We start from the raw sequence: 27,312 nt of genomic DNA on the forward strand, positions 1-27,312 counted from the left end.
TGAAAATGTACTAAAATTTAATCATCCATAAAAGCTGTAATTTAATCTGACAGTAAAACACAAGAAGCGGTATTAGAGTTGGTTTAGTATATTATATATTTTAGCTTTGAAAGCCATAGAAATCAGTTATCCCAGTTTTTTTCTTATAAAAGACCCATTTTTTCCAAAGCATTATGCACAATTTTAATTAGAATATAATGACAGAATGGTATTTCATAATTTTTTTAAAAATATAAAATGAAGTCAATGACTCAAAAAAGTTATCTGCTGCAATGAGTTTGAGGGGAAATTTCATAATCTACATCATTATGGATATAAAGTGTAATGGTTCAACTTTTTAGTGCTTGGCAGGGAGGAATCATGATAAAAAGGTCAATATGAAATCATTTGATTATAGTAGCATTATCTAACATTTGAAATGCATCCATGCTCTTTTGTATAATCATATTAGAGTCAAGTATATTTATTTCACATCTGTTATAACTGCTATTGCAAAGGAGAAATACTATTGTCTTATTTTCCAAGAGATATACACAGAGCGGTTTTTTTTTCTCCAGGGAACTTGTGCAAACCAATATAAGATCTAAATTCTTCACATAATATATAAAACAGGAGAAGCCTCTTCAGATTTATCTTTTGAAGTCTGGAATGCTGGCACTTTCCAATTAGGCAACAGTTCTTCATTCCTGTAATCTAGGACGAATAGAAGCAAATACAGATGGTTAATCTCTGTATATCAGAAGATGCTAGTAAACTAAGGGTGTTTAAGTGCTGACTCATTGCAACCCAATATAGGGTTTCCGAGGAGCAGGCAGTGGCTTTTGACTGATGGTTACTAAAAACTAAATTATGCTGTTGTTGTTGTTGTTAAGTGCTGCCGAGTCAGTTCCAACCCATAGCGACCCTTTATAGGGTTTCCAAGGAGCAGCTGTTGAGCTTGAACCACCGACCTTGCAGTTCAAACAACTTTGCAGTCGTATAGAGGCACACCAGGACTCCAAACTATGCTGTGGTTATAAGAAACTAGCAAGGCTGTTTTAAATTTCCTGCTGATTAAAAAACCAAACAAAAAAACCCCAGATGACAGTTCACAGGTAGGAAGTTTGTAACTGATCAACTTAGCTATTTTCAATTTTATTACACTAATTGTTTCATATTACGTCTGACTGTTGTGTCCATAGAGAGGAAAACAGTGGTAAGTGATATTTAATTTTTATCACGTTATAATTTATTTTTTTACAGCTCCTTTTCTACTACAGAAACAACACTGACCTGATTATACACCAAGGAAGTTCCTCATTCAACCATCTGATGATTGTAAGAGAGGGCTTCAAAAGTTTGTGGAAAAACTCCATTAGTCTTTTAATTCCATTTTCTATAAACTCTTTGAAGCACCTTTGCATGTATTAGCACCACTTCTAATAAGGGAGGGCAAAATGAACTAATACAGAAAGAACTGATCTCCATATTTAAGAGCAGAGGAATAAAAGGTCTACACCTCAGCTACAGAAATTTATGTTAAAGGAAAAATCTTCTAAAGATGAAGTTTTCTCAAGAGGTCTTTAAAAACGTATAACAAGGTTTTGATACAATTTTAAACAATTTTGCCTAAAGGCTAGATAAGCTGTCCTTAAGGTTTATTTACTCCTAGTAAAATTGCTTTTTAAATCTACCTTGTAGCTCAGTACTTTTTTGAACAGGAACAGCATGACACTTTCTACCCATAACCACAATAAAAGAAAGGCATGACCGAGTATTCTGACTGCTACCTGTCGAGATTGATCTTGGGTGACATCAGTGGAATGCATGCAACCAGGATCAAGGTCCTATTTCCTGATCTAGGTCAAGATTTCAACTCCTCTAACTGGGATCTTAAAAACTCATGAGTGGCCATCTAAGGTGCAGCCCTGGTCTCAACATGTGTAGAGGAAAAGGAGAGTGGTGAAAGCTGAAGATGACTGGAAACAGCAAGTTGAGTAGATTAACAGAACACATGAATCTCAGTCTTCAAGACCTTGAGACCACAATAGTGCCTGGCTACCACTATCAACCATTCTAAAGGGAATCACATTAGAATGTCCTGGATAGAAATGTCCACTGGGAGAAAATGTGGGACAAAAGTCAAAATCATAAAAAAGACCAAGCTTACTAGTCAGAAAGAGACTGGAGGAACCCGAGACTATAGTCCTTGGTCACCCTTCAGCCACCCTCATGCCTAAATTTTCAACCAAGAGGTAGACAGGTTTACGGGGGGGGGGGCCAGGCAAAACCACTAGTGAGGCATGCACAACATGGAATGGTCAGCCATTCAAGATCATAAGAGCAGCATTTACCTAAGGACAAAATTTAGAAGGGTTAGGAAGAAGGTGGACTGGAAACAAGAATTATAGAAGTGAGATAAATGATGCTATTACATTGAGGGGATCATCACAAACACTGACATGAAACCAAGTAGGGAACATAGTGGCACATTAGGATAAGCACTGGGTTGCAAACCACAGGTGGTCAGTTCGAGCTCATCAGTCCTTCCACAGAAGAAAGATGGAGTTTTCTGCTCCCACAAAGATTTACAGGCTTGGAAGTCCTATACAGGGTCGCTATGAGTCAGAACCAATGTGAAGGCACTAAATAACAACATATGATTTGTTAAATGTCAAGCTGATGATCTGCTCTGTAAACCTTAAAAAGGTAAAAAAAAAAAAAAAAAAAAAATTGCTCATCTAATATAAAACTCACAAAACAAGGCCGCATTATTGGGTTTGTTGGGATGAACTTTAAAAATCACAACAGGCCAAAAGATAAGCTAAAAGGGCATTTTCTGACAACTGGAAATTAAACTAGGGTCGACTACGGTCATGACCAGTCAATAGTATATTAAAGACCTAGAACTGGAGTCCTCATTTTCATTACCTTTGTACCTTTACCTAAACAACACAAACACCATCAAGCCCAACAATAATCACCGTCAAGGAGTTGATGATTTACAGTTCAATAGTGGAGATTTCACTCAAAGCCTACTGGGCCTTTAGTGAACCGCTGGACCAGAAGCTGCCTTTCTAACCACCAAAGGCAAATGCCCACTTTACCTCTACCTTCATTTAAAAGTGGGGTTAGTGGCAATAGGGGTTAATGCACTGGAATACAAAGTTGGTTTGAACTGTAAGGTTGGTGGTTCACCAAGCTCACCAGCTGTTCCTCGGAAACTCTACACAGGGTCACTATGAATCAGAACTGACTCAATGGCACTTGAGTGCCAATATAGGGAGTTCTGATGTGGCACTGTGGGGATAATACATTGGACCACAAGGTCAGTTTGAACCACATGGTGGGCAGTTCAAACTCACTAACTACTCCTCAGAAACTCTATACAGGTTCACTCAATGTTGGAAATGACTGGAAGGCACTTAACAAAAACAACATCGTAGCTACTCAAGTGGTTTCCCGCAAGAGAGACGTTCATTCACATCTCTAAGGAAGCACACATTTGTTAATCTGGTGTTCTGCAAGAGGCAATCTTAAAATGGACGCAAGAGACTTAGAAAAGTTAGCACAACCAACCTCAAGTAGGAACAATTTACTTCTAACTGGACTAAGTTTCATAATACTCATAGAATTAGCATCAAATTATGTCATAAAATCCATTCCAAGAAAATGTTCTTTTATAGTATTGTTAACTGAGTTGATGAGGATAAATAGAAACTGTTCAGTGGGGCTTAGCCATAGAATTACAGAAAAACAAACAACTGGTCTCACAGGACCTGGTTTCTCACCTGACAGGCTGCTTCAATGCCCTCTCCAATGGGTTTACTTTAATGAAAACTCAAGTAGTATTTAAAGTAAACAACTACTACTTAGGATGACTCCTGGTATGGTGCTGTAGGATAAGCATTGGACTGCTAATCACAAGGCTGGAGGTTCAAACCCACCAACTGCTCCTTGGAAATCCTATACAGGGTCCCTATGAGTAGGAAATGACTTGACAGCATTTAACAACAACAACAATATGCTTTTATTTATGTAAAGTTAAAAAAGAAGCAAAACGAATGCTGTGTGAGAAATCCTGGTAGGGGTTACATTTGGGAAGGAGCAACTATTTGTGGATATGTATGGGTTTGTTCATTTTGAGATAATTCAGCCAATGTGCATTTATGCCTTCTTTTTTGGGAGAGTGGGGGCAATATCCATTCTGAATCATTGTGTATGAACAGTTTCTACCATCAACTGGGGACATGGTGGTGAGCAAAAATGACATGGCGGTGAGCTTAATATCTAATGTGTTGCTGTTAGGTGCCATCAAGTCGGTACCGACTCATAGCGACCTTATGCAAAGCAGAATGAAACACTGCCCGATCCTGGGCCAACCTATCGTTGCCACACTTGAGCCCACTGACGCTGTCACTTTGCCAATCCATCTATCTAATATAGAGAACAACAAATAATCCAACAGGTACATCCTCAATTTATATACCACAGTTAACAAGTTACAGAAGACCAGAAATACCTTTGTAAGTGAAACAGAGAGTGACTAGAGGTGGGGAAAGTCCCACCTCAGAGGACGAGGAAGGAACTGGTTTTGCTACTGGCGTCTCACCTGGCTCAGAGCTGCTGCTTACTGTGGGTCTAGAGCAGCAGACATGATTTCTTTTTAGGCTTCTTCTTTTCCACTGGTGTTTTTCTATTTATCTGTCTGACCAGGTCATAAAATATCTATATAAAAATAAGAAAAAAAACTCATTCAACCAATATTTGAAACCTTGTCCCACAGTCTCTAGTTTGCTGCTGTGTTATAAAGGCTGGCAAAACTTATCTGTTTATAAAGAACTGATAGTAAAAAATAAGGTATTACAATCATATTCTACACAAAATCCTTGGTTTCAAAATTTTATTATTAAGAGAATAATGGTCAACATGAATGTTCAAATTCACTGTATTTTTTAAAACCTTCAAACTGACAAAGGACTTGTTCACTCAGATTCCCCAGTTAGTACCATTTTGTCACTTGTATCATCTCTGTATGCACACACACACATATACACAACACAAACAGAATCATTTCAGAGTAGTCTGCATACCAAAGATCCCCTAATAGGTGAGCATATATTTCTTAAGGGATGCTTTCTCTTGCATAACGCCATTAATAACATTCAAGACATTTAAGCAAGGATTTAATATTTTATAGTGCAAAGTCCAATTTTGCCAACTGTCCCAACAATGTCCTTTATAGTAATTTTTCCCTTTTAGGGAAAAACATCCCCCCAGGATCAAGCACTGTGTTGCATTCCCTGCCACGTCTTTTTAAACTCTAGAATATTTCCCTCTGCCTTTGTCTTTCATGACATTTTCATTTCTGAAAAACATATGCTAGTACTTAATAGATTTCCCTCAGTTTGGGTTTGTCTGATGTTTCTTACATTATCTTTGGCTTGACTATATATACTTTGAATAAATTTCCTTGAATATATACTTTGGAAATAACAAAAGAAAGATATGGGGTCTCTCTTGAGGTCTCATATACAGAGGAATATGATTTTGGTTTGCTCTTTTGGAAGTTGTTAATTTTGACTGTTCAAAATTTTCTTTAAGTTTGAAATGAATTATTAGAAATACTCATTCAAAGTTCAGTGGTGTGTGGTCCAGTGGTCTTTGAAGTCAGAGACAGAACCTAAATGCCAGTTCTACAGTGGACAAGAGAGTGAGAATTAGGATAAAATACTTAACCTGACCCTCAGATGCTTCCCAGGGGACATGGAGATAATAATCATCCATGCATGGCATTTGTGAAGATGGAAAATCATCCGTGTGCAGTGTCTGATACATTACAAAACAACAATAAGCTGACCTGGATGCAGAGCAATCCTACCAGACAGAGTAGAGCTCTTCCATAGGTTTTCAAGGCTGTGAATTGTTACAGAAGCAGACAGCCTCATCTTCCTCCCATGGAGCAGCTAGTGGGCATGAACCACCAACCTTCAGCTGACTGCTTTCAACCACTGTGCTCTAAGTACTCAATAAATGATGGTTATCAATACTATTTTCAGGCTTGAAGTATAGAAATCTAAAACTAAGACCTGTGGGCTAAATAGAACCCATCAACTGTATTTGTACAGCCTATTAGCCACCAAAAGAGTGTTTTGTATCTCTAACTGCTGCTGGTGGTAGGGGGATCAAAAGAAGAATATTTCATGAGATGAAAATTATATATAAAGTTCACTTCAAATTTCAGTGTCCACAGATACAATTTTACTGGAAAAAATACACACTCATTTGCTTATTTATTGCCATGGACTGCTTTCATGCTATAACAGGAGAGTAAAGTAGTTGTGGCAGAGATTGAAGAGCCTGCAAAGCTAAAAATATTTACCATTTAGTCCTTCATAGTTTGTCAACCCCTTGTCTCTGATGGAAAGCGACAAACTATCTGCTAATACATTCTTTTGGATGAGAAATTAAAGGTGACAAAGACCAAACAAGAACAACAACAATTAAGTTATTCACAGATGATTTTAATTCTGATGCTTACAAGTTTTAGTGCCTAGGTATGGCTAAGTATTGAAGTATAAAACAGAATGAACTGAGTTTGAGGCTTTGCTATGAAATGCAAACACTTATTTACTAATATCCTCAAATAAGAACAAATATCATAGAAGCTGCTTATTATTACTCATCTGGAATAAATAGTGCTTTGAAGTGACTAAAAAATGTACTGACTTCTTGGGACAACTGGTGAAATCTGCATGTGCAACAAACATGGTGTCAGTGTCAATCTCCCTGGTTGAGAATTGTGTTGTGGTCGCATAAGAAAATGCTTTTGCTCTCTGGACACACATTAAGAGATTTAGGAGTAAAGGAACATGATATCTGCAAATGTTGGGGTCAAAATGTTACTATCTGTATATCTGGATGCAGGGCAAACAAATCTTTTTTCTGTTAAATTTTAAAGGGAAATATCTTTTTTTTAAAAAAAACACAAACCATTGGCCTATATATTTTTTAAGATGGTACTGAGCTAAGATAACTGTTTATTTCATTTTTTAAATGGTTCCAAGATAACAAGACTAAATTAACTACTAAAAGAAAGAAAAAGCTAAACAAAACTACGGACTGATTCCAAAGTTATACAAGCAATTCCTTCAGTTCTTCCCTCCTTCATCCTTTCCACTCCCATATTCTTCAAACCACTGAACTCTTATCTTACTTCTAAGGAAATTTTGAAAACAAAGAATTATGAACAAAGTGGTAACTTCTGTTTCACAACTCTGGAGTCCAAAAATGAACTCTCAGTTTCTCAGCCCCACTGCATAAAAAGCATAAGCTATAACACAAGAAATATTATAAGGGTAAGCTAAAATAGTAAGTTAACCAAACTTGCATGCAATTTCTATTTCTTCATGCTAACCACTTTCTAGTTTCTGGTACTACACAGAAAGGTAACTGACGTTTGCAGTATTATTCTAAATTATTTCTTTGGAAAACATTGCCTACCTCACAGCAGCAGATGGTTCAGTGATGAGGGTTAGTTCGAACTATAATATTTCATTAGAAATGCTGAAAGTCCCCAGCCTAGGTCCTTCCTCATCTCTCTGAACTATAGAAAAATCTAAAGGGAACACAGAATAGAGTTTCTCAATCCCTCTCCCATTCCTAAATTGGGATGTCTTGATTCCAATGATTATTCCAGCTTCAGCAAAGGAAAATGAATTCCTAATTAGGACTGGTGTGACTGATGTAATTCTGGTTGTTCAGAACATAGGAAAAATGTTACAGATGAGAGTTAAAAAGAGTACTAGAGTAGTAGAGAGCTCTTTAGTCAACTTCCTATTTTCCAATTTGAGGCCAATAACTGAATCTTATAAAAGCATCGTCCTTCTAGCCTCAGGAATTCAGAAATTACACAAATATTTCAAAGGCATTAGCTGTCTGAAGAACTCTTAACTATCAAAGGAATCCTATAGTTGCATTATCAGGTAATAAAGAGGAAAACACAAGAAATGTAAATTACTAAATTCTCAAGAACTAGGATGAAATCTACATGCATTCCAAAAATAAATCAAGATTCTTAAGTTGGCTAATATATTTTATTTTTTCTTAATTATTTAGTCTTGTTTGATAAACCCTCACATCAAGGGTTAATTAATGTTAACAAGACTGTTCTGAAAAAGTGGTTCTGCTGCATTGGAAGCCATATCCCAGAGAACTACAGAAGCCAAGTAGATGCCCCCAGGTGAGAAATAGCTTCTTTCCACTGTGCTTTGGATCTCATAGGGAGAGATCCATGTGCTAGACCCTGGCCCAATCCAGCCTGAGCACTAGGAACTTGAAGGTCAGTACCAGTGAGGGTGAGGAGAGGGCAGCAAGGGACCAGATCCATAAGACCAAACAATTTGACCACCGTTCCCCTAGACATCGTACATAACACCAAATCAAATACATTCTATATTTAAGTTGTTTAAGACTCACAGTTTTTCTTTGGAAAAGTAAGATGGGCTAAACATTCGAATGTTCTGATTAGCTCTACTTTTTCAAAACAACATCTAGGAAAATGTGATTCTACAAGCAGAGCAAGCTGAAGTGGGTGCTTATCATGCCTCCTTTCATTGACTTGGCAGTAAATGAGAAATAACTGTTCTTGGAAAGATCTCAGCTCCATTCTCCCATACAAAGTTCTTTAGGGCAGGAAGAGTGTCTGTCTGAGTGTCTGAGTGTCTGCTATCCCAGGGCCTAACATAGTACCAGATGCATAGTAGGCACTCAAAAAGTATGTGTGGAGTAAATAAAAATACTAGTTAAAATTAGTTTACATTAAAAAAAAAAAAAAAAAAAGGCAAGTTTTGATATTCTTAATAATTTGTAAAACAGCGATTGCAGCAGCAAGTTTATTATTTTTTTTCTTGCCAAATGATGTGGCAAGTTTAAAAGTCAGAAAATAGTTTAAAACAGTGATACTTGTCAAGGAAAAATTACCTACAGAATGGAAGGCCAGAAAGGAGGAATAAGCAGAAAAATTGTTGTTAAGTACTGTGGAGTTGGTTGAAACTGACTTTGTGGTACAGTGCTTATCGTACTGAGCCACATAAGGACTCCAAGCAAAAAGATAAAATAAAATTCTGATAACCTAATCCACCATTTCTGTTTTATGTTTTAAGTGATCTGAATCCCAACTGGTTACCTGTGAGGCATGCACATAGGCAAGTTAAGGTTCAACACTTTTTTCATTGCAATTAGAGGGAAAAACCAATTTTTTTTTTTTTTTAAATAAAGACTTATGCTTGGTAGCGAAGTGGTTACAAGCCAGACTGCTAATCTCAAAGTCAATAATTCAAAACTACCAGCAGTCCCGCGGGAGAAAGATACAGCATTCTGCTCCTGTAAAGATTTACAGCCTCGGAAACCCTACTGCTATGAGTTGTAACCGACTCCACAGCACATAACCACCACACTAAAGTTAAGAACAGCAAAAGGATCCTTTTTATTTTTGCTTGGTTGGTGGAGGCTACTAGACATCACACTAATTATTTAGTAAACGTTTGGCCCTATACACTCAGGGAAGCAGCTTACTTGTTGAGCATTCTTGCCCATAGGTATGTTATCAAGACAGGGATTTGCTTAAGACAGAGGCAAAAAAAGCGCCGTGTGTCATTTGTTTTATCTGAACTGAAAGACTTAGTGAGTGATAGTTACATATCCACACACATACCTGACATAACTATAGTTATATATCCATAGACACCTCCCTTCGAGTCAGTTACTTTACCAAGTCAGGTAGGGCTCAGAACACCAAATTCTGTGCTATCCAGGTATATGCTATTCATATACATCTTCTGTAAAGGTTCAGTACAGTGATTAATTTTCCTATTTTCTTCTGACTTTATAAACTAGATATTATTATAAGGGAGATATGACAATTTTCAGAGACTACTTTCTGTCATACCATTTAGAAGTTTATAAGGACTTTATAAACATTTTTAAATTGGAACTTCTTTTCTAACCAGGTAAATTTAAGTGCCCCTATTATAATCATCAAAGTGATCTTATGCAAGCTAAATAATATGGTTTCATGAAATTACTTTATGTTTTCTATACACTGATAGGATTCATATTGCATAGAGGACAGAAAAAGGGATTAAAGTTTTCTTAAAAACAAATTTTTTTTGCTGCTAGTGTAAAGCATACGAAAATTTAAAAGGCACTTATTTTGTGCTGCCCACAGTTGTAGGTTACCTCATTAACATTGATCTTTGACTTCGCAGAAGATTCTAAAAAGGCACAGTTACACCACTGTCTTGCTAAATTCTGACCCTGTTCTTTGCCAACTACTCGCTCATCTTCCAGGTCACATTTATTGCCAACCAAAATCATTGGAACCTGTGAAAAGAAGAAAACATAAAATGAACATGAACATACTGGTAATTCTCTTCTTTTAAGTCAGTGACTATATCTGCCATGAATTGAAAAGTCAGTACGCTTGCCCATGTGCTTAAAGAAAGGTATGTACACATGTGCACAGGGGAGTGTGGGTGGCAGAAGAGACAGAAAAAAAATCCAAGAGGTCTTACCTACATTTATCTGCTAAATTATTCAGAGACTAAATTCTTGTGTGTGCTATTATTAATAGTTGAATTCTAAGCATAAAAATATCACAGAAAAGAAACCTTCTATAATATGTATCCACTGTCATCAAGTAAACCCTATAGGGCAGAGCAGAACTGAAGATTTCCAAGACTAAGTTTTTACAGGAGCAGACAGCCTCGTCTTTCTCCTGTGGAGCAGCTAGTGGGTTTGAACCACTGATCCTGCAGTTAGCAGCCCAACACTTACTTAATTGTGGCAGCAGGGCTCCTTCTCTACAATATACCTACTACCACCAAGTTGATTCCGACTCATAGCGGTCCTATGTCCTATGTAGGGTTTCTGAGGCTATAAATCTTTACAGGAGCACAACAGCCTCATCTTCCTTCCACAATGGCTAGTGGATTCCAACTGCTGACCCAACAAGTAGCCAGTTATGCCACCAGGGCTCCTTTTCCTATAATATAAAAGACCTAATTGTGGTTTGGAGTCCTCTTGTGGTGCTGCAGGATAATGCACTGGACTGCAGTCATTTTGTACTGCAAGGCTGGTGGTTCAAACTCACCAGCCGCTCCTAGGAAACCCTTGACAGGTTGCTATGAGCCGGAACAAACTCAACAGTACTTAACAACAACAATTGTGATTTGTGGGAGAAAGATGAGGCTTTCTGCTCCTGTAAAGACTGACAGTCCAGAAACCCTATATAGGGTAACCAATATGTGAACTGACTTGATGGTTTGGGTTTTTACATTGTGGTTCAAGTTCTTTATGATCTCACAGATTCAACAAATGCTAAAAGTAGTGACAAGACCAACACACTAACATGACCTAGCCCTGAAGACCATTTGGGTGAGATGTCCGTGAGGATAATTAATAAAAATAAAAGTTCACAAAGCAGCAGCATTTAAAATTTTTTCTCCCTAACATAAATGCTTACCTATCTATGTCCATGTACAATTTCCTACTTCCAGTGAAACTGACAACTCACAGACTGTATAACTTCCTTAGTTAAAAGGTGTTCAAATATCAAAGTCATTTGTGAGGTGACGGACACTATGCAAAAGAAAGAACTTAAGGGACACAATGGCCCTTGTATGTGAAACAGGTAATTTCCCCGAGTTAATGTAAACATAGTAGACACCTACAGCTCTTATCTTTATTAGTTTTACTACATAAAGAGATTAAAATGACTAGAGTTTGGCTGTATGTCACCATCAATGAAAGTCAATGAAAACAGGACTTGCTTGGATAAATTAGTCATAGGAAGGGACAGAACTATTCATTAGGTTATGGTTGGGTATGAGTCACACAGTATAAATTCTTCCTGTCTACAGTATTACCCAAAGTCAAGATCCTCAGCACAGGGACAACTGAAATTTTGTATCCTAATTTATTTCACTCAAAAGGAATTCTTTAGCTCAAAACCAAGCCAAACATGCAAAATATATACCTCTTCTTTGCAAAAAGAAAAACACATACAGTAATAAAAAACTATTCAAATATGACAAGATTTCTGAAATGAAAAATAAAATGAACAAAATAAACAAAACCCAGGTAATTAAAATCGTAACATATTTCAAAGTAAAAACAAAACTCTATGTAAGTAAAAACTAAGCCAACAGCATTAACGAAATAGGACCATAGCATTATGGTTCTTAATAATTGTTCTTTGAGCGCTATTTCTGACATAACTACTACCTATCAAAGCTCATCTTGAGTCTCACATCTTTGAAATTCTGTTTCTTTTTTTCTCTAATGCACTTATTACTCACGTAGCACCCCGAGCTATGTGGGTAATAATTATAATTTCTCATCAAATAGTTTGTAAGCTAATTTTGAAGACCCCTGCTCATCACAGGGTCCTTTTAGGTATGTGAGAGATAACCTCTAAATCCTCAACTGATTGACAGAGAAGACCGCTTATTTTTCAACAGGCCACAGAACAGAACAGTTTATTAGAATTGGAAAAATACTTACATCTTCTGTGTCCTTAACCCGTAAAATCTGTTCCCTCAGGTCTTGTAAGTCATTAAATGTAGACTGAGCTGTAATAGAATATACTAGTGCAAACCCTTGGCCATTCTTCATATACAAATCCCTCATTGCTGTAAATTGTTCCTAGAATAAAAAACAATGCAATTTTACACATGATTTCTTGGACATATATCAGAACAAATGAAATTAGAGTAATCACAAGCTATTAAAATTTTTTATTACATCCTATTAGGACCCTCCTGGTGTGGTACTATAAGATATGTGCTGGATTGCTAACTGCAAGGCTGGTGGTTGAGACCCACCAGACACTCTTGGGAAACCCTATACAGACTTTCAATGAGTCAGAGCCCACTCAATGGCACTTAACAACAATGACAACATTAAGACCCTCAGCAAGATGGACTAACACAATGGCTGCTACAATGGGATCAAACAGAGCGATGACTGTGAGCATGGTGCAGGACCAGGCGCTGTTTTACTCTGTTGTATACATGGTTGCTATGAGTCGAAACAGACTCAACAACACCTAAAACAACAAATAGCCAATTTTAAAGGCAATGATACTAATGAAGACAGTAAGAATAAAAGCAAATACACCTTTTAACAGGCATTGTGCCAATGGGTTTATAATCATTATTTTTTTTAGTCGTAATAAGCATCCTATAGTCTCTGTCTTAATGTCATTAGGTTCATTTTAAGATGAGAAAAATGAAGCTCAAAAGAAGCCTAAAGATTTTTGCCTCTATCACAAAACATGTATCCTTTCAGATATTAAAATGTTAATAAAAAGCAAAAACAATTCTTCTAAAAGTGAGTTACTATGGTGCTGAGACAGTCTTACTAAACTCACAGGAGTATCTATGGCTAGAATTCTAGAATTTATTTTTTAGCACTAACAGCATGATCCTTACCTGAATACATGAAAATCATCATACAGTTCTACAGATGAACTCAACATACAATCTAATTGTGATGTATAAGCATTAAGCACATCACAGATGATTTCATACTCTTACAAGCAAAAGCAGCTCTGAGAGCACAGTGGTTACGAGTAGGGCCGCTAACCTCAAGGTCAGCAGTTTGAAACCCAAGCTGTTCCACAGGAGAAAGATGAGGCTTTCTGCTCCCACAAGGATTTACAGCTTCAGAACTCCTATTCAGGGTCACTGTGAGTTAACGGACTCTATGGTATATGACCAACTAACCAAAACAGTTAAGAGAACTTGTTTTTAATTAGAATGATTATTTCCACTCAAAAGAATTACCCAGATTATAAAACCCATCTGCAAATTAAAATAAAAAAAAAATAAAAAAAAATGAGAGAGATAGAAATATCCTTACTGTCCCTGCTGTATCCAGGATTTCGAGCATACACTGTTGGCAATCTACTTCAACTTGCTGAGGGGGAAAAAAAGGGAAAAATGAAATGGTAAAATCAAAACGTCATTCTGTTATCCCTTTACTACTTTACTCACAGTATCTAATATTAACCACAAAGACTTTCTCTAGCTTATTTGCTGCATTGGCTGGGAAAGAACTTGGTACCACAATAAAGGATGGGAGGTCTCAAGCATATTGTATTAAAGTTACTGAAGCCAGGACTATTGATGTAGAATGTGGTATTTTTGGACCAGTCTAAGTTCTGCGGTAATGATTATTTGTTATTATTAAAAGACAAATGGCCAGTCATCCAGAAGAACTAGACAGTGTCCAGCTACCACTGCCTACTGGTCAGATAAGGGTCACATCAGATGGATCTTTATAAAACGGAAGAAAATGCTTAAGTCCAGAGTCACTAGACTAGCTGACTCGAGGATTCCTGGAGATTATCTCTCTGAGATAAACTTCCAACGTTAAAGCCTTAAGGACACCTGTTAGCTAAATAAAGGACTGGATCATAAAAGAATATCAACCTTAAAAACAAAAACAATCAACTATATGAAGTCAAATGTCAAAAATTACTCTAAAGCAAAGATGAGGTGTGGTGGGGTCAGGGAAATTAAGAGTACTGGAAATGATACAACCAGAATGAAATTAATGAGAATGATGGCACACTATGAAAAATGTAATCGCTATCACTTATGATGTGTGTAGAAACTGTTTAATGGGGACCTAATTTGTTGCTCAGGTGGCAGCATTGATGGACTCAAGAGTGGCAACAATAAGGAGGTTGGCCCAGGATCAGGCAGTGTTTCGTTCTACTGTGCACAGGGTCGCTATGAGTTGGTACCAACTTGATGGCACCTAACAACAACAACAATTTGTTGCTCACCCTAAACACAACTAGAATATTAAAAAAAAAAAAAAAAGAAAAAAGGTAAATGGTCATAGTCTAGAATTTCAGAAAAATTCAGTTTTTCTAAATTATACCTGTTTTCAAACAGGTATAATTCTAACAGAAAAAAATGTGTATAATGTATAATACATATATATTTATATTATCTTCAGCGGAAATAGCACAAGTGTATAAAATAGCTCAAAACACAGAAAAGATAATTTTGGGGTAGGAACAACTTCGTCTATTTACCAACTTCAGGATGTCTATATTTTATTAAAATATGCCCCAAATTTAATACTTTGAGGTTCTAGAATAGCAACTACTGAGTTTCTGTTATGGAATGGTAGGACTTTTTAGAGATGGATAATGGTGAGAGTTGTGCAGCATAGTCAGTACAATTAAAGGTCATATACTTTAAAAAAATGGTTAAAATGACAAATTTCTGATTTTATTCATTTTACCGCAATAAAATAAATAAATGGTACTAAGCTCATACAGTCCTGAAATTAAGAAAAAGGACTTCTTTGGAAAAGCAATGTGCAAATGGTGAAACTGTATACACTGAACTCCATTTTCCATCTTTATATATGAAAAGGCTAGTCTAAAGAAAATATCAGCTATCAACTGTGAAAAATTTTTAATAAAGAAAGGATTAGGAAAAGTATTAGTCCTTTAGAATTCTAGGTACAGATCTTTATTTGTAGTTAAGGCTTTAATTAGCAACTTATTTTGAAAATTTTCAGTAAAGTAACAATATCTTTTAAATATAAGTCTATTAGCCTTGGCTAATTACCCTTTTGGCTCTCTGAGCAGCACCATGGTGATTGGCAATAAGTGCCTTACAAAAGGTGGCTAAAAAGGAGCCATGAAGAAAGCAGTTGATCCATTTTCTAAGAAAGACTGGCATGATGTGAAGACACCAGCTATGTTCAATGTAAGAAATACTGGGAAAACACTAGTCACAAGGATTCAAGAACCAAAATTGTATTGGATGGGCTCAAGGCTTGTGTTTTTGAAGTGAGCCTTGCTGATCTGCACAATGATGAAGTTACATTTAGAAAATTCAAGCTAATCACTAAGGATGTTCAGGGCAAAAACTGCTTGACCAACTTCCATGGCATGGATCTTACCTGGAACAAAATGTGCTCCATGGTCAAAAATGGCAGACCATTTTTTTTTTATATCAAGACTAGATGGTTATTTGCTTTACCTGTTCTGTTTTAGTTTTACTAAAATATGCAACAACCAGATTCAGAAGACATCTTATGCTCAGCACCAACAGTTCCATAAAATCTGGAAGAAAATGATGGAAATCACAACCCAAGAGGTACAGACAAATGATTTGAAAGAAGTGGTCAATAAACTGATTCCAGACAGCATTGGAAAGGACATAGAGAAGGCCTGCCAATTGATTTACCCTCTCCATGATGTGTTTGTTAGGAAAGTAAAAATGCTGAAGAAGCCCAAGTTGGGAAAAACTCATGGAGCTTTCATAATTATTATTACCAAGGCCACATTTTCCAATTACTGACCTTTGAACAGAAAATTTCAAAGGTCAGTTCAACAAGACGAAGTCAAATATTACAAGGAAATGTGCAAATTTCTGGAGTCAGAAAACCAAAAGGGAAGAACCCTGTTGCTCAGCATTTCTCAAGCTGGGGAAACTGAAGAAAAAATTCAAGCCTAGATTTTAGTTATTGAAGGATTCTCTGGGCAAATTAAAGAAGGATGCAGAAAGCATCAAGAGAAGATGGAAGGAATACCATTTCAAGAGGTAGCATATGATCAAGAGCCAATGATACTGAAGGAAGAAGTCCAAGGTGCATTGAAGGAATTGGCAAAGAACAAGGCTCCAGGAATTGATGGAATAAAAAAAAATCTTTCAAGAAAGTGAAGCAGCACTGGAGGCACTCACTCATCTCTGCCAAGAAATTTGGAAGACAACTATCTGGCCAACTGATTAGAAGAGATCCGTATTTATGCCTATTCCAAAGAGAGGTGACCCAACGGAATGTGGATATCATCGGACACTATCTTTGATATCCCATGTGAGTAAAGTTTTACTCAAGGTAATACAGAAACGGCTGCAAGAATACATTGACAAAGAATTGCCAGAAGTTCAAGATGAATTCAGAAGAGGACGTTGAACAAGGGATATCATTGCTGACATCCAATGGATCTTGGCTGAAAGCAGAGAATACCAGAAAGATGTTTACTTGTGCTTTATTGACTATGCAAAGACTTGATTGTGTCGATCATGACAAGCTATAGACACCATTGAGAACTATGCGTATTCCGGAACATTTAATTGTGTTCATGAGGAATCTATACATGGACCAAGAGCAGCTGTTCGAACAGAACATGGGAACACTGAATGGTTTAAAATTAAGAAAGGTGTGCAACAGGTTGTACTTTTTCACCATACTTATTCAACCTGTATGCTGAGCAAATCATCCGAGAAGCTGGGTTACATGAAGAAAAAACATAGCATCAGGATTGGAGGAAGATTCATTAACAACCTGCGATATCCAGATGATACAACCTTGCTTGCTGAATGTGAAAGACTTAAAATACTTACTGATGAAGATCAAAACCACAGCCTTTGGTATGGATTGCATCTCAATGTAAAGAAAACAGAAATCCTCACCATTGGACCAATAGATAACATTCTTATCAACGGGAGAAAAGATTGATGTGGTCAAGGACTTCATTCTTGGATCAACCATCAACACTCACTGAAGTAGTAGTCAAGAACTCAAAGGACATATTCCATTAGACAACTCTGCTGCACAAGACCCTGTAGAGCAAAGATGTCAGCTTGAGGACTAAGGTATGCCCATAGAAGAATTGATGGTTTTGAGTCATAGTGTTGGAGCAGAATACTGAAAGTGCCATGGGTTGCCAAAAGAACCAACAGATCTGTGTTGGACGAAGTGCAGCCAGAGTGTTCCTTGGAGGCCAAGATTGCCAAACTTCGTCTCTCATACTTCAGACATATTGTCAGGAGGAACTAGTGACTGGAGAAGGATATCATGTTTGGTAAGGTGGAAGGTCAGAGAAAAAGAGGAAGACACCCAACAAGATGGATTGCCAAAGTGGCAGTATCAATGGGGTCAAGTGGGGCAACAATTGTGAGGCTGGCCCAGAACTGGACAGTGTTTCGTTCTGCTGTGCATAGGGTCGCTATGAGTCAGTATCGACTCGATGGTACCTAACAACAACAAATGGAGCTTCATGATGAAAGCAGTAGTTCTGGAAAAGCTACTGGAGATGACACAGGTGCTAAACTTGAACGAGCTGATAGGGCTAAGAGCCACCAGTTCAAGAATCCACTTAAAATTCAGACTTTTAATGATGACAAACAAAAGATCTTATTTGTGAAAACTAAACAAAACAAAACATATATATAAGTCTATTAACCTAAAGACCCTTTTAAACTGTTTTTTTGTTAGGTCAGGGATTGATGAAGTTGCCATGGTGGTACCACAAACTCACTGCCCTATCATATAATTATGGGATAGGTGTGATAATTGGCTAATTCTGTAACTGTGCATATTCAATGAATACAGAATTAGGTGTGAAGTTTTCCAATGTATCCAGAGTAGAACTTTAAACTTCATATGCATGTGGTGGAAATGTTCTGCCAATACTAACTACTTGACGAACTTAATTCAATAACACTTACAGTACTCTTAAACGTAAATCCCCAAAACATCTAAAATAAAAAGCAATGCTTTTTTATTTATTGAAAGGGTAGTTCAATCTTTTAAAAAAATTTTTTTCTTGGTATATCCTCAACCTCTGACCTTTCTTGTAACATGGCCTTCTTCACTCTAATACAATTGGCTTCCAAAAGCTCATGGAAAAATTCTATTACCTTTCAACCTCATTTTTCTACAAATTTTTTGAAGCACCTTTGTATATTTGAGAAATAAAATCATGAAAAATTTCCCTAATTCTAGATTAGTCTTATAATTAGAATATTTTTTTCAGTCAAGATCAACTACATAAATTTTTGTAGCTTAAAGTTTAAATTTTGTAAAGTTATTGTACAACTGAACAAATATCAAAATTTCAATCATTAGATAATTTCAAGCACAATCTTAATATCAACCCATAAAAATAGCAAAATATTTATGTACTATTTATTTGCAACTTTTTCTACATTAAAATATTTCCATCACCAAAATGTATACACTAAAAAAACAGACAACTCATCAGAACATGGAACCCTGTACACCTGAGTAGTATTCTATAGGAAACAAGTCTTGGTGAAATTTCTGATACTGAACATTTGCATGTTTCTCGAAACATTTTTTAAAAATTCTACGAATCAGATTTTTTACAATCATAAAGCACCACTTGTAAACATGTGTATAAAAGTTGCACATCTTACCTTTCTGTAGGAATCTTCTATCGTTGGATCATATTTTTCAACAAAAATTCCCTGAACAAACTGAACTGTCTGGGGGAAGAAAATAATAGAAAAGTTCACGACTACAAGAAAAATAGAAGCCTCTTAAAAGTCACTAAACCTCACAAAACTGTAAAGGTTAAATAACATTACTTTAAAAAAGTTTGGGTAAAATGCAAAGCACTGTTATGATTTTTCAATATAAGGATAGATCTGTAGTGAAGAATACTCATTAAAAAAGGAGATGCTCATGTTTAAAAAAACTGCTGGTCATATTTCTAGAAATGAATTACACTGTTAAGTGATTACTATGTTTTAAAATATAATGAGCAGTTAAATAAACTTCTCCTGTTGTTGTTAAGTCAGTTCTGACTCATAGCAACCCTGTCTAGGGTTTCCAAGGAGCAGCTGGTGGGTTTGAACCACCAACCTTGTGACTAGATGTTCAGTGTGTATCATATAGTACCATACCAGGACTCCTATCACTCTTTTATGTATCTACAGTAACTTCAATACAAAGTGCTCAAAGCTGAGACAAAAGGTGTTCTCATCAACAGAACAGATAAACAAACTTTAGTACATACACAAAATAGAATACTACGCTACAATGAATAACAACGAATTTGCAAAACAGCTCATTACATGAGTGAGCCTGGAAGATATTATGCTGAGTGAAATTAGTCAATTAAAAAGGGACAGATATTATATGAGACCACTATTATGAAAAGTCAAGAAAAGGTTTATCTTCTTTGCTGGCTACTAGGATGTGGGGGGTGGGGTAAGGGGAAGAAAGGGAAGGTGGAGCACAGGGTAGGGAATAGACACAGGTTAGTTTGGGTGCTAGGGAGGGGGGGCAATACATAAGAAGGGGTAAGGAATGGAAGAACAAAGCGGATGGGAGAACAATTAGGCAGGTTTGCATGGGCTAAGTGGGACAGAGATAAATAATGATGTATGCACAACCTTGGAACAACAGGACTCTGGGATACAGGGAAATAATGTTAAGATGCTTGGCTGTCTTCTGAATCTTGGCTTCCCTTGCATACCATTATAAAATGGACACTTGAGGGGGACAGAAAGGCACAGCCAGAAATGTCACCATAGAAAGCTTATAAGTCTGTCTTCTGCCTATAACTGATTGGAATACCTAAAATGGGGCTACAACGTGCCAAGTGAAGGAGGCTTCCTGTGGAGTCTCTGCATTACATAAGACTATAGGTAGAATTCTGAACAGCATCCAGAATCTTCAGAGGAGGGAAATTTCCACTTGAAAGGATAAGCAGACCAGCCTGGAGCAGCTAGAAAAGTAGATACTTCTTGAAAGAAAGACCGACAGGAAAAATACAACACAATATAAGCAGACTAACTGATTGCTACAAGAACAAGCAAGCTGCTCACCCAGGAGACATCAAGGCAAGTGGCCGGGTCCCCTCAGGGCAAACCCCCTTCCAAGAAAACTTAATGGGAATACACGCTCTGACTAGTGACCATGTTTGTCACCAATAAGGGGAAGTGAGGAAAAAACAGCAATAAAGCTGCGAGCAACATCCTACAACATTCAACAGACTCCTGTGAACTCTGATAGAGACCTGGTTGGCCAGCAGTGTGGCAAGATCTGGGGACTCTTGGGCCCAGAGTCAGTGACACAGCCACAGAGGACTAGAATGAAGCATCCAGCTGATAAGAAGAGAGGGCATGTGCATAAGAACACCCACACTTGCAGATAATACCCACTCGACCTGGCTTCAATGACTGGATGATCAGAGCTCAACTAGAAGAAGAAAGAAGAGGAAAAAAAAGAGTAATCTGATACAATTTGATGAACTTGACCTACACCTATGGATGCAGTAGCTAAAAAGAGGGAACAAATCTTTAAAGCAAGGATCATTCCCACCCCCTCCATACACAGAGTAGACAGGGATGGGCAACTTGGACATTGGCTACCCCAAATGGGGGGGGGCTTCAATGGCAAGAAGTGACTGGCTTATAAGCTTTCAAGAGGGAATCTGGATCCAGAGGGCGTGTAGGAAGGTAGACTCTCCACTGAGTAATGTCCAGTCTGTCTAGGCAGGGTTGATGAAAGGAAATGTGGATAGGTCTCTTGTGATACAACAGTGAATAATTGTTATCAGGACTGCTTGTGAGGGTTGTAAATGTAAAGGTAGACATTTTGCAGCAAGGAGGGGAGTGATTACCTTTGCAGTCTAGGAGAGACAGTCCCTGGGACCATCAAGGGAGAAGAGCGGAGAGCAGGACCCTACCCAGAAAAGCAGTGATGCCTGAGATGGAGGCACAGATGATGACATGGAAAGATGGAGCAGCTGGGGTCTTTACACCCAGAGAGGGAAAGGGGCTGTGTGCTGACGACTGGGGGGGCAAGCTTGCAGGATATACCCTGTGGTTAGTTGATGATTCATGGAGGGGACTGTAACCATGGCAATAAAACGATATACGATAGGATGAATGTAAAACTAATGTTGTCCCATGTAAAGTAACACATAATTCACAATAAAACATTTAAAATAAATATAAAGAAAAAAAAGGTTTATCATGCTAAAACAAACATTCTTTGGTGGTTACTAGGGGTGAGAAGAAAGGGAGAGTAATTCACTGATTAGAAGGCAGACATATGTTAACTTGGGTGATGGGGAAGAAAATAAAGAAATAAGTAAATGTCAATCATGGGGATAGGAGCAAGGTGCCCCAGGAGGAATAAAATTTTTTTAAAAGTTTTAAAACAATCTTTCTAATTATGGAGGGAAGAGCAGAGCTAAAACTTGTGAAACATCTATTATGTTTTAGGAGTCCTGGTGTGGCTCTGTAAGATAGCCATGGACCGCTAGCCACAAGGTCAGTAGTTTAAGCACACCAGCTGCTCCTACATAGGGTCACTGTGAGTAAGAACCGACTCAATGGCACTTAGCAACAACATTATGTTCCAGGGAGTACTGGTGTGGTGCTTGCTGTAGCTAAGCAATGGACTGCTTTAGGATAAGCAAGGTTGGTGGTTCAAACCCATCAGCTGGTCCTTGGAAACTCTATAAAAATGGTTGCTGTAAGTTGGAACCGACTTGATGGCACTTAACAACAATTTTCTGTGCATTGAACTAGTCACTTCATAAATTTCACCTCAGAATTTTTATTTTTCTCATGTGTCAGCTTCTTGAATTTTAAGGTCTTATACTTTCCACCAGAACACACTGCCAACCCATCTTTTTTAGATGTCGTCTACTTTTTAAAAAAATGTTTTTATTATAAATTGAGTGAAAGTTAACAGGGCAGATAAGTTTTACATTCAACAAATCATACAACTTATTTCATTACAATGATTATAATCCCCTCCAAGTACCATAAGTTAACAGTATTTCTCTCTGTTCCTTTTAGCTCTTAAAAAAAAAACAACCACCACCACTCAGGCATATATAATAATTTACACCACAAAAGAGCACAGTTCTGCAAGTCTGCCTCCAGCCGCCAGCTCTCAGTCTCTGTCTTCCCATGATGTCATCTACTTTTATGTCTGATTTTTCTGTAAGCACAGGCTAGAAACTAGCTATTTCATCATTTAGTGAATGAAAAGAAGTACAGAAGATGGTTGTGATAGCTTTCCTTGACAGCTTTTATAATAGGGTTGGGTGCACTGTTATCTAAAAGCAAGGATAGGAATGCGGCTGAGGTCATCTACACTTAAATTACCCAAGAATATTTTTTACACTATTTTAACATGAACTCAAGAAATTAACAAAAATACAGGTAGTCCCCAATTGACCACATATCTGAGTTACAATGACATGCACTTTAAAATTCTCCACTTATGTTTTGTTTGTTTTATATCTTATCATTAGTAATAAGAAGAAGCTCAAAAAGTTCATGGAGATCTAGAATTAAAGGATAATGAAATCTGTATATGAACTTTTTGAAGCTCCCTCCTATATATTACATACAATGTTGCAGTGTGTAATCGGATGTTATCATTCTCAGATGTAATGGTTCCAAATCCCAGACACAAAAATATTTATAAAGATACTAATAATAGAAAGCAATAACAATGGAAACGACACTAAACAAAAATAAAAAGATGTATTTACAGCAGAGCTGACTTATGACAGAGTGGCTGGAATGGAACACCCATCATAAATTGGAGACTACCTATATAGTTCAGTTTAAACTTCACTCTCTGACCAACCTCCAATTCTTCAAAGGAAACTCATGAGATAGCCAAACCAAAAACTTGAATCATTATTTTTATCAAGGATTACATCACCTCATTTTCTTGGGTTAAAACTGGACTGCAAAGTTGATTTGATCTGCAAGGTTGGTGGTTCAAGCTCACCAGCTGTTCCTCGGAAACACTATACAGGGTGTCTCTATGAATTGGAAAATACTCAACGGCACTTAAGTGTTGTTGTTGCTAAATGCCTTTAAAGTCAGTTCCAACTCACAGCGGCCCTGTATAAGTTTTCCGGCCCTGTATAAGTTTTCCAAGGAGCAGGTGGCGGGTCTGAACAGCTGACCTTGTGCTTTTATGAAAAACAGTCTACTATGGCTTCTTAACATGTTTTGTTGTTGTTGTTAAGTGCCACTGAGTCACTTCTGACTCACAGTGATCCTGTGGTTCAACCCAACCTGTCTTTCAGTCCAATGCTTATCTTACAGCCCCACACAAGGAACTTTAGACTAGAGCAAAAGTTCCTCAAATATGGTCAAGGGCAAAGGGTATGTGAGGTCAAAATTATTTTCCTAATAATACAAAAACATACTTTCTCTCCTAAGTTTATAGTGCAGTTTTCTAACGAATATAAGATCCTAACAGATTTGATGAAGAAGCACTTATGAGAATCTGTCTTCTACCAAATGTTACAGAGACTTGCAAAAATGAAAATCAATCCCACACTTCTCATTCCTTTCTTACTAAAAGCAATCTCTTCATTATTCCTCTGAATCCCATTGTCTCTCAATTCTCAATGGCACCTTGCTCATCCATAAGGACGTTTTTCAACCCTAGATCCCCTCCTCCTTACTTCTTCACCTACTGGAAGGTCTTTTCCATAAAAATTATTCTATAACCATTCTGAGAAGGTTGAAGAAAGTAAATGGTATCATCACTGTAGATAGCTGGAGAAGCCTAACTATGAGAGGGAACAATGATCTCCATGTTTCCATACTATCTTTTCCTCTTCTTACTTGACTTCTGGACAATCAAATAAAGATACCTTCCTCTGTGATGGGTCACAGGGCCTCAAAGCTCAATCCTGGTCTCTTCTCTCACTAGTCTCTCCATGGACAGCCTCCTCACTTCCTGTAGAGTTTTTAAATTATTTTAGAAAAGATAATTCCTGGGCACAGGACCAAATTCCCTTTTTTAAAGTGGCCCATAAAATTAGCATCTCAAACTAGAGATCTGGGTGTCAAATCCTTCACAGCTCCCTTCTGGCTTAGTCCTCAATTATAATCCAGCACTACATTCTATCGGTTTTACTTTCTGTTTAGCTCTCAGCCTATCTACTTCTCTCTTCTTCAGTGCTGTGGCCCGAATCCATGCTTTTATAACTAATGATCTAGTGTAATGCATTAACTCCAAACTAATTTCCCACATTCACTCTGTCCCCTTCTAAAGAACTCTAAACAGAACCAAGGGTCTCTCTTTAAAATGGTCTTCTGATTTTGTCACCTGCACCTCCCACCAAAAACCAAAATAAAAAAATCCACCTTCTATGGCTTCTTATAGATATCAGGAATAAGTTTCAAGTTTTTATATGGTCTTCAAGGCATGATGTCATCTCTGCCTACCTCTTACACTATTTCTCTCTGTTCACTCCTGCTTCAGCTATAATGACTGACTGAAGTGTACCAAATCTATATTGTAAAATTTAATTTCTACACTTGTGGAAAAGAGGTCTGGTAGTACAGTAGGTCGTTCTACTGTCATAGGGGCACTATTAGTGGGAATCAACTCGACAACAGAGGGGTTTGGTTTTTATATTTGTGGATGTAATCCCATAGGGGAGAAAGGGCTTCTTTGCTATGTTAATGAGACAATTATTAGTATGAGCTGTGTCTTAAACCAATCACTTATGAGATATAAAAAGAGATCAGGCAATCAAACAAGCATAAACAGGGTAAAGGTCGACGCTATTATATTGAGATCACCAAGAAAGTGAGGAAGAGAAACTGAAAGAGACAAGAATTTTCTACCAGAGTGGACAGAGAGAGCCGTCCCCAGAGCCAATGCCCTGAATTTGGATGTTTAGCCTCCTAAACTGTAAGAAGGGGAGCACAGTAGCTCTGTATGATAAGCACTAGACTCCCAACCACTATGGTTCGAGACCACCAGCTGTTCCAAGGGAGAAAGATAAAACTTTCTGCTCTTGCAAAGATGTGTAACCTTGGAAACCCTATATAGTAATTTCTGTAAATCAGAACCAACTTGATAGCTCTTAAAAATGACAAAACGTGAGACAATATATTTCTGTTTGTTAAAGCCACCCACTTGTGTTATATGTTATAGCAGTACTAGATATCCAAGACACTGACCTCTCAATTGTTCAAATGCTAACTTAGTCCTTTTAACAGGCTTTCGCTTAGTAATCTATACTGTTCTTTTAGAGTATCTCTCTCACAATTATGATTAAGTAGGTTTTTGTTTGTATGTTTACTATGTATCCCCAACTGTAATGAAAATTCCATAAAGGACTGTGACTGTTGTAATCTTGGTGGTGTTAGTTGGTTATGTGCTGTGGAGTCGGTTCCGACTCATTGCGACCCTGTACAGGGTTTTCGAGGCTGTAAATCTTTACGGGAGCAGAAAGCCTCATCTTTCTCCCGCAGAACAGCTGGCAGTTTCGAACTGCTGACCTAAAGGCTCGCAGCCCAATTCGTAACCACTACGCTACCAGAGCTCTTTGTTGTAATCTTATAGTCTCTGACATTTTAAGTACGCAATGAATGAATACAACATATATATATAACAAACTATCCTCATTCTACTTATATCTGGAGTGGGGGATATATTCCACTGGTATCTGTAACACTGGTCTACTCCAGAGTAGAACTGCCCTATAGGGTTTGCACACTTGTAACTCTTTTATGAAAACAGACTGCCACATCTTTCTCTTGCAAATAGCTGGTGAATTAGAACCACCAACTTCTTGGCAGCCAACACCTTAACCATGGTACCACCAGAATGACTTAACTGGAATATAAGTTCCTTTTTTAAAGTGAAAAGAATCTTATTCCTTTCTGGATACATCAAACTAGTGCTTGATATGCAAGGGGGTTCAAAAAGTTTGTAGGAAATGGAATTAAAACAAATGGAATTTTCCCACGAACTTCTTGAAACTCCAAATATTTAGCAAATGAAAGAATGAGTGATCACTATTGTAAGACTATAAATTTGTGATTCTTGAATGATTTCTTGATTCTGTAGAATACATTCTCAGAGTCAACAAAATATGGCTAGCTCTTCTATTTAGGACTGCTCTGTGTGCAACGGACGCAATTTCAACTTTAGTGATGCTCTGTGACAAACAGAAAGGCTCCATAGAGTCTCCTAGGTTATAAACATTATGAAAGCAAATCTCCAGGTCTTTCCCCCCCACGGATTTGAACCACCAGCCTTGCAACTAGTAGCCAAGCTCTTAACCACTGCCCCACAAGGACTGCTTCTATTTAGGACTATTGTTGTTGTTTCTAGACTCATAGCGACCCTGTATAGGGTTTCTAAAGAGTGACAGGTGAGCTTGAGCCACAGACCTGGTGGTTCAAACCGACTTTGCAATTCAGCACATTAACCCACAGCACCATACCAGGACTTCTATTTAGGAATGATGTTGTTGTTGTTTAAGTGCCGCTGAGTCGGTTCCGATTCATAGTAACTCTATAAAGGGTTTCCAAGAAGTATGACTAGAGGTCTGAAAACAAACATCAAAGTTCTACAATTATGTTAGTTAGTTATAGCTATGTGACTAACTTACCAGAGCAGACTTCCCCACGCCTCCTGAACCAAGGACCACTAGCTTGTACTCACGCATGTTGTGGTCTGTTTAAATACTGACAATCT

The 27,312-nt window shown here is 37.5% G+C and overlaps 1 protein-coding gene and 1 pseudogene across 1 annotated transcript; one reads left to right on the forward strand and one right to left on the reverse strand.

Moving 5' to 3' along the window:
* On the reverse strand, positions 1-27,312 carry RAP1A (RAP1A, member of RAS oncogene family). Its single transcript, XM_006865917.1, has 7 exons — positions 27,227-27,312; positions 19,236-19,304; positions 13,903-13,959; positions 12,544-12,684; positions 10,219-10,362; positions 4,592-4,707; positions 1-693 (listed from the first exon to the last, which is right to left on the reverse strand). Exons 1-6 carry the CDS (start codon positions 27,281-27,283, stop codon positions 4,621-4,623), a joined length of 555 nt encoding a protein of 184 aa, XP_006865979.1. The 5' UTR covers positions 27,284-27,312; the 3' UTR covers positions 1-693; positions 4,592-4,620.
* On the forward strand, positions 15,657-18,176 carry LOC102834694 (annotated as a pseudogene).

The sequence above is a fragment of the Chrysochloris asiatica genome, unplaced genomic scaffold (assembly GCF_000296735.1).
Source record: "Chrysochloris asiatica unplaced genomic scaffold, ChrAsi1.0 scaffold00085, whole genome shotgun sequence".
In the NCBI taxonomy this organism is placed as follows: domain Eukaryota; kingdom Metazoa; phylum Chordata; class Mammalia; order Afrosoricida; family Chrysochloridae; genus Chrysochloris; species Chrysochloris asiatica.

Excerpts from the sequence above, each read along its gene's own strand:
- RAP1A (XM_006865917.1), bottom strand. The coding sequence starts at position 27,283 with ATGCGTGAGTACAAGCTAGTGGTCCTTGGTTCAGGAGGCGTGGGGAAG. Across the intron at positions 19,305-27,226 it reads GCGTGGGGAAGTCTGCTCTG|ACAGTTCAGTTTGTTCAGGG; the intron begins GTAAGTTAGTCA and ends TTCTTCCCCCAG. Across the intron at positions 12,685-13,902 it reads TCCTGGATACAGCAGGGACA|GAACAATTTACAGCAATGAG; the intron begins GTAAGGATATTT and ends TTTTTATTCTAG.